The sequence below is a fragment of the Spermophilus citellus genome (genome assembly GCF_964194105.1).
Source record: "Spermophilus citellus genome assembly, chromosome: 3".
Taxonomy (NCBI): Eukaryota; Metazoa; Chordata; class Mammalia; order Rodentia; family Sciuridae; genus Spermophilus; species Spermophilus citellus.
The window spans coordinates 81,692,304-81,705,463 of record NC_138184.1 but is presented as its reverse complement, the minus strand read 5'-3'; the positions used below and the strand labels follow the sequence as shown (position 1 = coordinate 81,705,463).

Below are 13,160 nucleotides of genomic sequence, written 5' to 3'. Positions count from 1 at the left end.
CAGTACTGGCAAGCAGAAGCAGCCCATTTGGACTCCTCTTCCAGAGGCCCAGCTGGTGGGTCAATGACTCACCAGAGACCAGCACCCAAGGATTCTCTGTCACCAGTGAGACCTTCTCCTCTAGAGACTGTGGGGGGACAACACTTGACCTGACTAGCAACTAGGGAGAGAGTAAGCATCTTTGTGCTCCAACACAAAAATCTCACTCCTCCCAATCCCTGAAAGGTAAACACTACTAGGAGCACACACAAATACAAACACCCTCCCCAACCTAGAGGTCACATAAACAAAAATTTGCTGTCTGAACACACAAACAGGCACTCGCAGTGAAGGCACCCAGATCTACAAAATTCTACACTCCAAATGCCCAAGCCAGACCTCAGTCACACACAGGGAGGGTCTAAAACCTGCAGAGTCTCATCTACACACACACACACACACACACACACACACACTCAGATTTTTTAGAGTATACTTTCACATCAGTGTTAACACGCACACATAGAAATAATCTTCCACAAACACACTGACACATACAAACATCCTCACATTCATGCTGCCTCACGTAAGCACACATACACACACACACAAACACCAAAACGCACACACTCACACACAAATATTAGAGGAGGACCATACGCAGTTATAAACATGCATTTTTGCACACACACAGAAAAACACATACCAAAATGCACTCCCAAAATGAACACACTATAAACCGATGAAAATATTGCAATCTCCAAACAGCAAATATACACTAACAAGCTCAGGGAGTCCACCCAAACAAACATTTGATGCCATGTCTTGGCACAACAGTCTTCTGGGCCCAAGCCCTACCCATCAGCCCTCTTATGAACGCCGCCCTCCCACCAACCCACTCTGAGCAGCCCAGGAGCAGAACAAATATCTGAGACACACAGTCCCATCCTCCCCAGCTTGGAGGCTCCTGAGGGTGGCCCGGATGGCCTTCAAGAGGAAAAAAAAAAAAAGCCCTGGTCTCTTCTCATCCCTCTCAAGCCCACACACTCCCCCCCCTCCCCAGACCTGCAGGGACACATACAAGCACACTAACAAACAAGCATATTGCCCACAAACTCAGAGTCTTGTGGAGCTAGGAAAGCCCGGGGCTGCTCCTCCCGGACCGTGAAGGGCCAAACTTCACACACAGCCGCCCGCTGGTGGGATGAGTGAGAACAGTGCCCAAGTAACCCCCAGCCTCTCTGCTCCGGTGGGGCCACCCACTCACCTTGGCGCCTGGACCTACTGATCTGGAATCTGGAAGGTGTGGCCGGGAAAGGAGAGATGTGGTGAGGGTCACCTCTGAGTCTCTGAGTCGCCTGAGTGGAGACCCATCCAGGGTGGACCTCACCGCCCCCCTCTACAACTCTCTGAACTGAGTGACCGCTGGGCTCAGGCCTGAAACTCTGGCGTAGGGGATCAGGAGACACACACACACATACACCGCCCTAACCTGGGTCTGGGCAGAGGCCTGGGCCCTGTGGCCAGGCTGGAAAAGCTCCCCAAGCCGCGTGGCCTCCACTCTTTCCATGAGAAAGGCCCGGCTGGGCCCCAGCTTAGTGTATGACAAAAGAATCCAGAGTCCAGAGAACCGCGTTGTCGCAGCTCCAGGGCTCAGACCCCGGGGACACCGGAGTGCAGAAGTCCAATGGGGGTGGGGCTGGGCAGGGGAAGGGGAGGCGGACTAGAGCGCGCTCCCGGCCTTGGCCAACTTCTGCAAGTTCCAGGGATGGCAAAACGCGAAGGGAGGCCCCTCCCTGACTAGGCCTTGAAACCCCGGCCCCCAAATATTGGCGAGGAGAGAGGAAGAAAAAGTCCGTGTTCGTGTCGCGCGCCCCGCACCCCTCCCCCAGCCCCAAACTGGAAGGTAAATACTTACTTAGCCTCCGAACCAGGTAGAAGCTAATACTCAACAATACGGATGCCTTGTTTTTTTTGCTCTGTCCGGACCGCAACGCTGTAGCCAATTTAGATATGCTATAAATTTAAGAGGTTGCCATGGCCACGGCGCGCCCATTGGCCGCTGGGCCCCCTACGTGCCGCGCCACGTCACCAAATCTGAATAAGGATGCGCGAATTAGGCGGCGGCCAGACAAAGATGAGGATCGGGACCGCTTGAAAGTGGGGGAAAGTGCCGGCGCCTTCGCCACCGGGGAAAGCCGCCCGGCAGTGCCGAGGCCAGCAGCCACCGGAGACACCTGGGGGAGCCCGGAACAGGCGCCGGGGCGCGCGCAACTGGAGAATGAGGTTGTGAACGCCGCCCCCCACCAACCCACTCTGGGCAGCCCAGAGCCAGGCCAGAGATCGTCCAAGGACTTGACTGGCTGAGTCTAGGTCCGGACCGGACTCGCCGGGCGGCGGCGGCGACAAGAGGCGGAGAACAGCCGCGGGGCCCCGAGGCCCAAGGGCCAGCGGCCCCTAGGGACGGCGAGGCGGCCGGAGCCGCCAGGGCGCGGGGCTATGATGGTGCACTGTGCCGGTTGCGAGCGGCCCATCCTCGACCGCTTTCTGCTGAACGTGCTGGACCGCGCGTGGCACATCAAATGTGTTCAGTGCTGCGAGTGCAAAACCAACCTCTCGGAGAAGTGCTTCTCGCGCGAGGGCAAGCTCTACTGCAAAAATGACTTCTTCAGGTAAGAGCCCGCCCTGCCCGCGCTCCACCAGGGCGCAGGGGAAGGGGGACCAGGTTGCCCATCCCAGCCTCCCGGGCTCACGAGCGTAGCGAGGAGCAAAGGCCCTCTGCTCACTGTCCTCGGTCCCGGAAAGGGCCGAGCCCAGGCGGAGGAAGAAGGACGCCGCCAGCTGCCCGGCCTGCCCTGCCCCTCCAGGGGGTCGGTGCAGAGGGCAGGGGAGGAAGCCCTGACAAACTTGCTCTCCATCCGTCCCTTCCCCTGCCCAACGCTGCAAGCCCAGGACACACGCGTCAAGCCCCATTCAAGGGAGAACGGTTCTCCCCAGAGTTAGGGGCCACTGGAGGCTTCTCCCTTCAGCAGAATGCAGAAGACAGGGTGCCCTCCTGGACACTGAGAAACTTCCCCGCTCCACGGGAAGGTCGGCCCTGGCTACAGGCAGAAGGACTTTGCCCTTCCATTCCCCCAACCCCTTAAATATTGCCTCTCATGTTGAACAGCACCAACGAAATGGAGGCTGGGAACCGGGATCTTGGAGGTCTAGCCGGGGCTGTGGCACCTACCTCCGGATCTGTTTGGGGCCCACAGGCCAGGACGGCTCACTTCTCTGGGCCTCAGTTTCCCCAGTTGGGAAAGCTGAGGGGCAGCCTAGAATCCTGCAGGGCTGGGTTTTGGGCAGCTTAGCCTGCCTGCTCCTACTGGGCACCAGAGCCAGCTTTGTGAGTGCAAATTCCAGGCGCTGAGGGAAGGGGGGGTGTGATTAGCACCACAGAGAAAGGCAGCCTGCCGGCCCCAGCACCCGGCACCAGGGAATTTGAATAGGAGAAAATGTCAGCCGCGCCTTTACACGTGTAAACTCCCCGGCCCCAGGCCCGCGCTGCTAATGTGGCGGTGCTTGCAAAGCGCCTAATGATTTTTGATAAGGTGCATATGGCCAATTACGCTGCCGGATAAGGCCAAAAGTGACTTATGGCTTCTAATGCCCTCACTACATCAATGTCACCCAAATTCACCCTGTTTAGAGACATGGGTGTGAGTGTATGTGGGGTCCCCAGAGTCCTGAGCCCTCCCCCCACACACACCCTGCACCTCACCCCTCCCGTTGGGAGCTTACACTACCCGTCCTGGGGGAGGCCTCTTTCTTCCTGAGTGCAAAGCCAGGGAGAAAAGGAATTAGCTCTGGAAGTAGGAAAAGAGGGAATCCATGTCCTGGCCTGCAGCATTCTGGATGGCTTTCTGGTCACATTCTCCTGCTCCCCGCCAGGGCCAGAGGTGGGGGTGGGGCTGAAACTCAGTCCCTACCCCGATTAGGCCCTGCTGTCCACAGCTCCCAGCTAGATCCAGCTGATTCCATGGTTCGGAAAGGAAAGGCTTCCAGTTTGTGCTGGGAATTAGCAGAAGATTCCCTCCTTCTTGCTCAAGTCCAGCCCTGGAAAGGGGCTCCCCACCCCCACTGCTAGGGCCAGCTGGCCAGGCAGATTGGCCCTACCTGGGCCTCAGAAGACTAGAAAGGATCCAGGAGGCAAAGCAAAGATGTGATCCCAACCCAGCCTGCCAGACCTCGAGAGCATGGACTCCCGGGCAACCTAAACAGATCCAGCTGGGATGTGGGGGACAAGAAGGCATCTTGGGATGCTCTGAGCTGTGACTTGGTTTCAGGCTGCACCCACCACTCCCTGCTTCACAGCCCAGTCGAGTCTGAATCAACCCCCTAGAGACAGGACAGTCCCCATCCCCAAAACAGCCCAGGCCATTTGTCCCACTTCTCTTGCTCTAGACAGGGAGGACAGAATTAGGGTTCTGTTGCAGAGGTGGAAATAGAGGCCTTTGGAAAGCCGTGGCAATGGGAAGGAATCAGGGGGACTGGACACTAGGCCCACCTCAATGTGACGGACACCTTGTGTCCCACAGGCGTTTCGGCACAAAGTGTGCAGGATGCGCACAGGGCATCTCCCCCAGCGACCTGGTGCGCAAAGCCCGGAGCAAAGTCTTCCACCTCAACTGCTTCACCTGCATGGTGTGCAACAAGCAGCTGTCCACGGGTGAAGAGCTCTACGTCATCGATGAGAACAAGTTTGTGTGCAAAGATGACTACCTGAGCTCCTCCAGCCTCAAGGAGGGCAGCCTCAACTCCGGTATGGAGGCCTCTGCCTTTCCCTGGCCGGTGGCCCTAGCACACACCTGGGTCTGGCGCACTCTGCCTCCCCCGGCTCCCCGGTCTGTACTGGGCTCAGAGCTCATCATCCTAACTCACCGGCTGAGCCGTTCTAGGGTCGGGAGAGGGTTATTAAAGACCCGGGAAGACAGGACATCCGGAGCCTGTCCTGCAGGGAAGCTGGGTGCACCGTCCTCCAATTCAGGAGCCTTTTCCAAGTTCTCCTCCCTCAAATTTGAAACTGCACAATTCACTCTCTGTCATTTGGGACCTGGGCAATTTCTAGATGCATTGGGAGGACATTCTCTGGGATTTGGAGGAAGGGCGGAAAGGAAGTGGAAGGGGGGCTGCACACTGCTCTGTTCCCTCTCCAAGAAGGTGGGTTTTCTAGAGAGCGTGCCCTCTGTACCCGGACCCCAGCTGAGATGGGCTGAGATTGAGAAGGGCTGTTTCAAAGGCCCAGCCCCGCCTGGAGAGAGTGGGCGGGCGCCGGGTCCCTGGGGGGAGGGGCTGTCGCAGGTTCGGGAGGGAACCCCGCGCCGGCCGGCGGTAGCCTGGTCCGGATGGAACCGGCCGCTGACGACTGCCGTCCCCCTTCCCAATCCGTCCGCCCGCAGTGTCATCCTGTACGGACCGCAGTTTGTCCCCGGACCTCCAGGACCCCCTGCAGGACGACCCCAAAGAGACGGACAACTCGACCTCGTCGGACAAAGAGACGGCCAACAACGAGAACGAGGAGCAGAACTCGGGCACCAAGCGGCGCGGCCCGCGCACCACCATCAAAGCCAAACAGCTGGAGACGCTCAAGGCCGCCTTCGCCGCCACGCCCAAGCCCACACGCCACATCCGCGAGCAGCTGGCTCAGGAGACTGGCCTCAACATGCGTGTCATCCAGGTGCGGCCGGGGTCGGGTCACTCCTCTCCATCGGTACTGGGGCGCGGGGCCCGGAGACTCTTCGAAAGAAGCCTCCTCGTCTAAGAAACGTGCAGGGTTCTGATCTAGGGACAGACAGTGCACCCGAGGTCGGGGACAGCTGGGCACCGCCCGAGGTGGGGAACTTGGAGCCAAAGAGTCAGTCCCGCCCCGCTGTCCTCCTGAAGATGTCACAGTGGACCTGGCCACTTTGCCTCTCTGAATTCTGCTCCCCACCATGTTCAGCGAAGGTTTAAGCCTCTTTGGGGTCCAGGACCCCCCTCCTTCCCTCCCACCCTCCCATCTTCCCAGCGAAGAAAAGCTATGCCCGGCCCCAACCGATGCGCTGGCAGACAGACAAACGGCCAGAGCCCGGCTGGCTCTGGAGCCGAGGCGAGAGCTTGCCGGGCGGGAGGCCTTTATAAAGCCGTCAGGCCGCGGGCGAGCGGAGGACCGGGAAGCCCAAGTCTTTATGAGTCGCCCCACGGGTCCGCGAAATCCTTCACCCTTGGCTGGTTCGCCGAGGCCCTTCTCCACCCCTACCGGCCTAATCCGGCCGGGGCCCTCGCCTCAAGGGAGTCCTGGCGCGCAAAAGGCGCTGGGCTCCAGCAGGGGCAGCCCGGGCAGGGGGAGGAGCGAGGGCACCCCTGACCCCAAGCTCACAGCCCCAAATTCCTTCCTAGGTGTGGTTTCAGAACCGACGGTCCAAAGAACGCCGGATGAAACAGCTGAGCGCGCTGGGCGCCCGGAGACACGCCTTCTTCCGGAGTCCACGGCGCATGCGTCCGCTGGGGGGCCGCTTGGACGAGTCCGAGATGTTGGGGTCCACCCCGTACACCTACTATGGAGGTAAGGGGCGCACGGGGAAGTACGGCTCCACCCCCAGCCGGACTGTTGGGCACCTGGGTACACCCCTCGCTTTCTCTCATTGACACACGATCAAGGACACCCCTTGACAGACATCAACTCGGGCACCCTTATCCACAGATATCTCGTGGACAAAAGCAGGCACAGTGATATACAAATAACCACACGGGAGAGCATGACACTTGTCCTCACCTACCACCCCAGGACACGTGGGCCCGCGCGCTTGCTTTCATTCAGAGACTTCAGGGATGTGGTAGTAGAGGGAGGGTTACACAGAACCCCGCACAACAGGTACACTCAACTCCCCACACACTGTCACCGAGACACACCCAGAAAGAGACCCAGAGACCCCCACACTCCCCGGGCCTCAGTATAATGCGGTCAGTGGCAAATCCACAAGAACTTGCGCCCCGGGAACACACAGCCCTCCGGCCGCCCTTGCCCAGGTGCCTGGTGTACTTGGCAGTAGCTGGAACCCTGCTTGAGATAGTGCTCAGAGTCCCTCCGGGGTCCTCCTCCCTGGGCTGCGTCCTCCCTGCTTGCAGTGCAGTAGTTCCTGTTTTGCTGGGGGAGGGGACCGTGGCCCCTGAGTCTGGCCCTGTTAGCCCACAAGCCAGCAGTTGCTCTGCGCCCTCCTTCCAGTCCCAGACAGGCAGGGATTCATCTGGATTGGGGGCCGCTTGATGTCCACTTTCCCATCTTTGGGTCTGGAGAGATTGAGACCCCAATTGCCAAGGGAAAATTCCAAAATTCAGCATTACCAGTCTCAGCCTGGAGTGGGCGCCCCACTTGGTCTCGCCCTTTCTTCTCCTCCCCTCCTCCTCTCCCCCACCTCCTTCCCCTCACAAGGGCTTGCTGACCCATCCCAACTGCCCACTCCCATCTCATCTCCCGCACACTGAGTCCTTTGCTCCCGGGACTAGCAGCACTGTTGGGGGGTGGCGGGTTGAGAAAACTCCTTCTTCTCCTTATTCATGAGCCTCTGAGCTCCCGGAGCTAGGGGAGCGCCTAACCTGAGAGCCTGCACACCTCTGCAGGACTCCGCTGCGGGCCTGCTCTGGGATAGTAACCCAGTTTGAGAAAGGCAACTGCCCTTTAAAAACTAGATCCAGGGACAAAGCAGGGAAGGGAGGGAAGGCAGGAGCCAGGCCTCCAGGAGGGAGGTAAGAGAACCCGGTGACCGGCCTCCGGGCACGTATTAGGGAGCCTCTGCTGCCCAGCCCTGGACAGTCCAGATTGTGGGTGTGTTCTCCGGGGTCTCCACTCACCCACTCGTTGCACCTGCACAAAACCTCGGGCGGGAGCGGGGAGGTGCGGGGGGCGGTACTGACCCGGAATTTTTCCCCGCCTGAGTAATTAACCAAAGTTTTCCGGAGAACCGGGGCGCCCCGCACCAATCCCGCCGCCTCCTCTCCCTGCGCGCCTGCTGGGGGTGGGGGGCAGGACACCGGGGCCCCTCTTATCCCGGAATGAAGCGGGGGACAGGGCTCCCCAGCCCCCAGCGAGGCAGCCCCGCCTAATCCGCGCTGGGAGATCCCGGCGGTGGCGGCCGGCAGCGGGCGAGAAAGGGGCCGGGCGGCGGGGCCGGCGGCTCCCCGTGGGAGCGCGGACAAAGCCCCAGCTGCGGCTTTTGTGCCCTTTTCAGACGGCGTTTGTTCCAATTACCTCCGGCCCGGCCGCCATATGGGCGGAGGCGGCGCGCACCGCGCGGGGGCCGCGGCCTTCGCTGGTTTGCCGGCTCGCTACGGGCCGCGGTCGTCCCCATCCCCTTCCTTTTAGGGCCCAAATTCGCTTTTCTGAACCTTTTCCTTCACTTTCCGGGGAGAATAGAATTTGTAGTTAAAGAAAAAAAAAGTAACCGGCGAGGGTTTTAGCCATTGCCTAAGCTGTCTCCAGGGCGCGCCTCCAGACACCACCCCCCATTTTGGACAGATTTCAGGGTTTGGAGAAGAAAGGGGGCGGCGGGCGGTGGTGAGGGGGGGAGGGCGTCCCAAACTTGGCCTGTGACGGAGACTCCAGGACTGAGTAGGAGGAGTGGGTTTGCAGAAGAGACCCTGGCTTATGGACGAGCTGGTTTTCCCACCGTACAATGCGGGTTGTTGACATTAGAGCAGGCTACAAAGTGCTCCTTTCAAAAGGGTGCCATACCCTAATACTTGAGGGGCCCAAGTGGGAAGGGAAGCATGCTGTCCCCAAAGACCTGGAGGAGAGGCTGTGGAAGGAGGCCCAAGGGTTGATGCAGAAACAATTTGTTTTTGGAGGATGACCTGTGGCCTGGAGTCCTGGAACCCCTGGATATGTCAGGGAAATCCGCATCTGTCCATTTTTTTTTCTTGCGAGAGAGCAGGTAGATCTCATTAGCTTCTGCAAAGGATTAAACCTTCACAAATGGTTCGGAACCTGGTGCCCTGGCCTGTGCACCCAGGGTGAAACTGGAGAACCAAGCCACCACCCCAGGTGCCTTCCAATGTTCTCCCTTTGCCGAGTGGCCAGGGCTCAGTTTCTCTGTTCCAGTAGCTAGCAAAGCGGTTCAAACAGAGCCCGCTTTCTCCCGCCCCCACCAGGAGGGTCGCAGGGGCTCTGGTTGGCAGGTCTGGTTGGCAGGGCAAAAGACCGGACCAGGTCGGTGGGGCTCAGGGGCGGAAGAGAAGGGGCCTGCCTGCTCTGCGTCCAGATTATGCTCTGGGAGCTCAACTGGACAACCCCTCTGTGGTCCCGCAGCCCGAGTTCGCGCAGTGCTCTGCTCCTGCCGGTTCATTTATTACCACCGGCTCCTTCCCTGCCTCGGAGTCTTCAGCGGTTTCTTGGGCTCATCTCGCTGGCCCACTGTCTCACCGTCTCTGGATGCATCTGCCTCTTCATCTTGCGTCTTGCTCCTTTCGCCGTCCACCCTCGGTTTTCTGGTGTATCTCTAGCCGGGACTCTTACTCGATCTCGGATCCCTATCCGGCCCTTGCATCGCTGTCCCGATCCTGGGCATCTCTGGGTCTCCAAGTCTGGTGACTCCCTGCTGCTGTGCCTTTTGCGCTTTCCACTCGCCTCAGCCTTCCCCGCTGCCTCTGCCCATGCCCCTCCCCGACTCTAAGACCCTGGAATCCTTCGCTGTCTCTGCGTCTCTGACCACCGCTGTCCCCCTCGTCTCTGGGACTTGAAGATTTGCCGCGTTCTGGGTCTGTCTCCCTGGGTCGCTGCCCTTCTCTTGCCGCTGTCCCTCGCAGTCTCATTTCTCATTATCTTTTTCCCCAGCCTTACCCTAGGGTCTGCTGCGTCCTCCCCCATCTCCACAGGCCGGGCCTCATTCTCCCTCAGTCTCTGCAGACAGCCTTGGGTCTCTGACTTCGAGTTTTTGTCCACTAACGCCCCCTCTCGCGTCTGTAAGGTCTTTTGCGCCGGTGACCACGTCGATGCGTCCCAGGCAGGCCTTGGTCTCAGGGGACCTCCTCCCCGGGATCCTGCGGGCCCCTCCGGGACGTGGCGGGCCCCTCCGGGACGTGGCGGTGTCTCATTGCTGCCTCTCCCCTCCCGCTTCCCTCCCGCAGACTACCAAGGCGACTACTACGCGCCCGGAAGCAACTACGACTTCTTCGCGCACGGCCCGCCGTCGCAGGCGCAGTCCCCGGCCGACTCGAGCTTCCTGGCTGCCTCGGGGCCCGGATCGACGCCGCTGGGCGCACTGGAGCCGCCGCTCGCCGGCCCGCACGCCGCCGACAACCCCAGGTTCACCGACATGATCTCGCACCCGGACACGCCGAGCCCCGAGCCGGGGCTGCCGGGCGCGCTGCACCCCATGCCCGGCGAGGTGTTCAGCGGCGGGCCCAGCCCGCCCTTCCCCATGAGCGGCACCAGCGGCTACAGCGGACCCCTGTCGCATCCTAACCCCGAGCTCAACGAGGCCGCCGTGTGGTAAGGCCGCGGCCGGGCCGCCCCTGCGCACGGCCCCCGGGGCGCAGCCCGGACGCAGCCTCCGAAACCAAAACGCCCGACGCGGACGCGGCCCGGTCTCCCTCAGGGGTTCTCTCTCGGGTCCGCACCCAACTGGAAGCTGCTCCTCGGCTGGGCGCCGAGGGGGGCCGACCCCCATCTGCACCCCGGGGGCTCTCCAGCTCCAGCCAGCCGCCTGCCAGCGCTCTCCGGGCAGCTGTGAGCAATTTCTTGGGACCAAAGTCGATATTCTGGAGGGTCAAGAGATTCCAAGCACGCTCTGGATCCCGGCCCCCACCCTCCCACCAGCTTTTGGACGGAGAGGGGGTGAGGCCAGGGGCGGAGACGATGGGTTTTTTCCCCCTTCCTCTCTCTCTGCAATCCGAGTGGCATTTTGTAATCTCATTTCTCGCTCTGCTTTCTCCATCTTTAATTTTTTTTTTATAAGAAAAAGGAGAGATTGAAAGGGGGAGAGAGAGAGAGAGATGAGGAAAGCGTCAGGCAGAGAGAGAAGATGGAGAGGGCGAACGAGAGAGGCACACACTCCACGGGGGACCCGGGGAGACAGAGCCACCTGCAGGCTGGCGCCCCCTGGTGGCCAATACGAAGGCTCAAGGTCAGCTCTTCCAGGATGTGGGGCTGTCCGGGATGTGGCCAGTGGCCAGCGGGGCCAGCTCCCTGCCCTTCCTTACTTTGACATTAATTTTGAGCCTGGGGGTCCAGGTTGGACTCGAACACCGCCCACTTCTGCCCCTGGGCGAGGCACCAAGTTGCTGGGCTCTGGCCCGCAGACCACCCTCCCTGCCCCGGGGCCTGGAGTTGGGCTGTCAGGATGTACAATATTATACTTTTTTGGAAGTCGAACGCTTCTAGTTTCCTTATTTTGTATAAAGAAGAAACAAATAAAGTATGTTTTTGTGTTTACTGTTTATTTATTGTACTCTAGTTATCTGGGGGCTGGACATTTTTATATTTTTAAGAGGGAGGGTGGGCAGAGTGGGGAGGGGAGGCAGAAAGAGGTTTACCTAAAAAAAAAAAAAAACAAAAAACAAAAAAATCAACGTTTTTTAAGAAAGATTAATAAAAAAAATTCTTTTTTTCCCTCCGCGCTGTGTGGCTTTCTTTTGTCTCTGATTTCTCCTTCCTTGGGTTGTGCTTACCTTGACAGAGTGAATGAGGCCATGGTTCTTTCCTGCCTGAACAGATTCAGTGGGTACAAAGGCCTCTCCTCATCAAAGGGGCAGTTGTGGGGTGCCCACTGGGTTGGTGAAAGTGGCTGCCAGTTTTTGATGGTTGCTACAGCCAGGCTGAGTCTCCCCAGCTTGAAGTAAGGCCCAGTGTGACCACAAGCCGGCTTAAGCACATAGTGAACCTGTGTGTGCATGGGCAGAAGACCTGATGTGTGAATGCATGTGTGATGGGTGAAAAGGACTCTAGCTTCACTCCTGTGCATGTTCCCTTACTTTGGACAAAAACAAAACAAAACAGAAAAACGGAGGAGGGAAGAAAAAGCCGGCCCCAGGAGCCCTCGCTTTATCTGCAAGGCTGTGTTAGGACCAAGGGCCCCGTGGGGAACAGGGCTGGGGCGCTCCCCAGTCCTGGGTACATCTTATGTCCTTGGGGGAAAGCAGGGCAGAAAGAGGGCTGTGGGAGATTTAGGGGGCCCAAGGCCACTACCCCCAAACAAGCCCCTCCAACCCTCTTTGCTCACTTTCCTGACTTGCGAAAGTGGGGTTTGGAGGGACAGCTGCTTACACCCCCTTTCCACTCAAGCACTAGAGGGTTAGGAAAATAGGTGAACTAGATAAAAATAGGTGCCTAGCGACCCTCGTCACCCTCACTTGGGGTGCTGGGAGCTAGCCCAGGTTAGCAGCCAGGAGCCCCGGTCCCCTGTCCCTTATAGCACATTTGTCCTCACCACACAGGTGCTGCTTGCTCACTGCGGAAATTGTAGAAATTTCAGACGCACAAAAAGAAGAAAATGGCGTCGTCCAGCGTGTGGAGCCCTATGGTCCTGGGGTGGATGCGTTTCCTCCCTGGCTTTTTTATTTTTTTCCCCCTCATTTTGAAACTAGAAATGGTGCCCTGAGGGCGCCCTGGGTCACTTGCTCTGGCTCACTCAGCAACATCTTCCAGGTTCATGAACTGATCATAATCAGAGTTATATTATCCCCTGTGATTGCTTAAAATCCCTTGAATGGGTGAGCTGCGTGTGTGTGTGTGTGTGCGTGTGTGTGTGCACGCACGTGTGCGTGTATGTCTAGATAATTCTGTTGTGGAGACGTTTGGGTTAGCTTCCGGTGCCCACCACTTCCACCCTGTTGGAATGAGTACTCCGGTGGCTGGCTGTTTGGACTTGTATCAGGGAAGGTATTATTTGTCCCATCAGGATGCTCGCAGAGGTCAAGGGACTTGCCCACGGTCACACAGCTGGGGAGTGACAGAGCAGAGATTCAAGTCCCAGCACTGGGGTGGGCTTCTCTTCCTCAGCGGTGCCCCAGGGAGAATGGATTCTAGAGGCCAGAGGAAAATTTGCAAGGTGGACCCCATCCCTGCTGGGCTCCTGGTGACTCCTGCGCACATGTGGATTTTGCAGAGGGGCTGTGTCACCAGAGACAGGGAAAGCTGGGAAAAAGAGGACCTGCCCCCCCTGCCC

General features: G+C 58.9%; 1 protein-coding gene across 1 annotated transcript; it reads left to right on the top strand.

Moving 5' to 3' along the window:
• Positions 1-2,478: 2,478 nt before the first annotated feature.
• LHX5 (LIM homeobox 5) lies at positions 2,479-10,490 on the top strand (the record flags this gene model as incomplete). The annotated part of the gene is made up of 5 exons (XM_081286528.1): positions 2,479-2,651; positions 4,560-4,783; positions 5,421-5,698; positions 6,400-6,565; positions 10,123-10,490. The coding sequence occupies 5 exons, from the start codon at positions 2,479-2,481 to the stop codon at positions 10,488-10,490; spliced, it is 1,209 nt and encodes a 402-aa protein (XP_081142654.1).
• Positions 10,491-13,160: the final 2,670 nt, after the last annotated feature.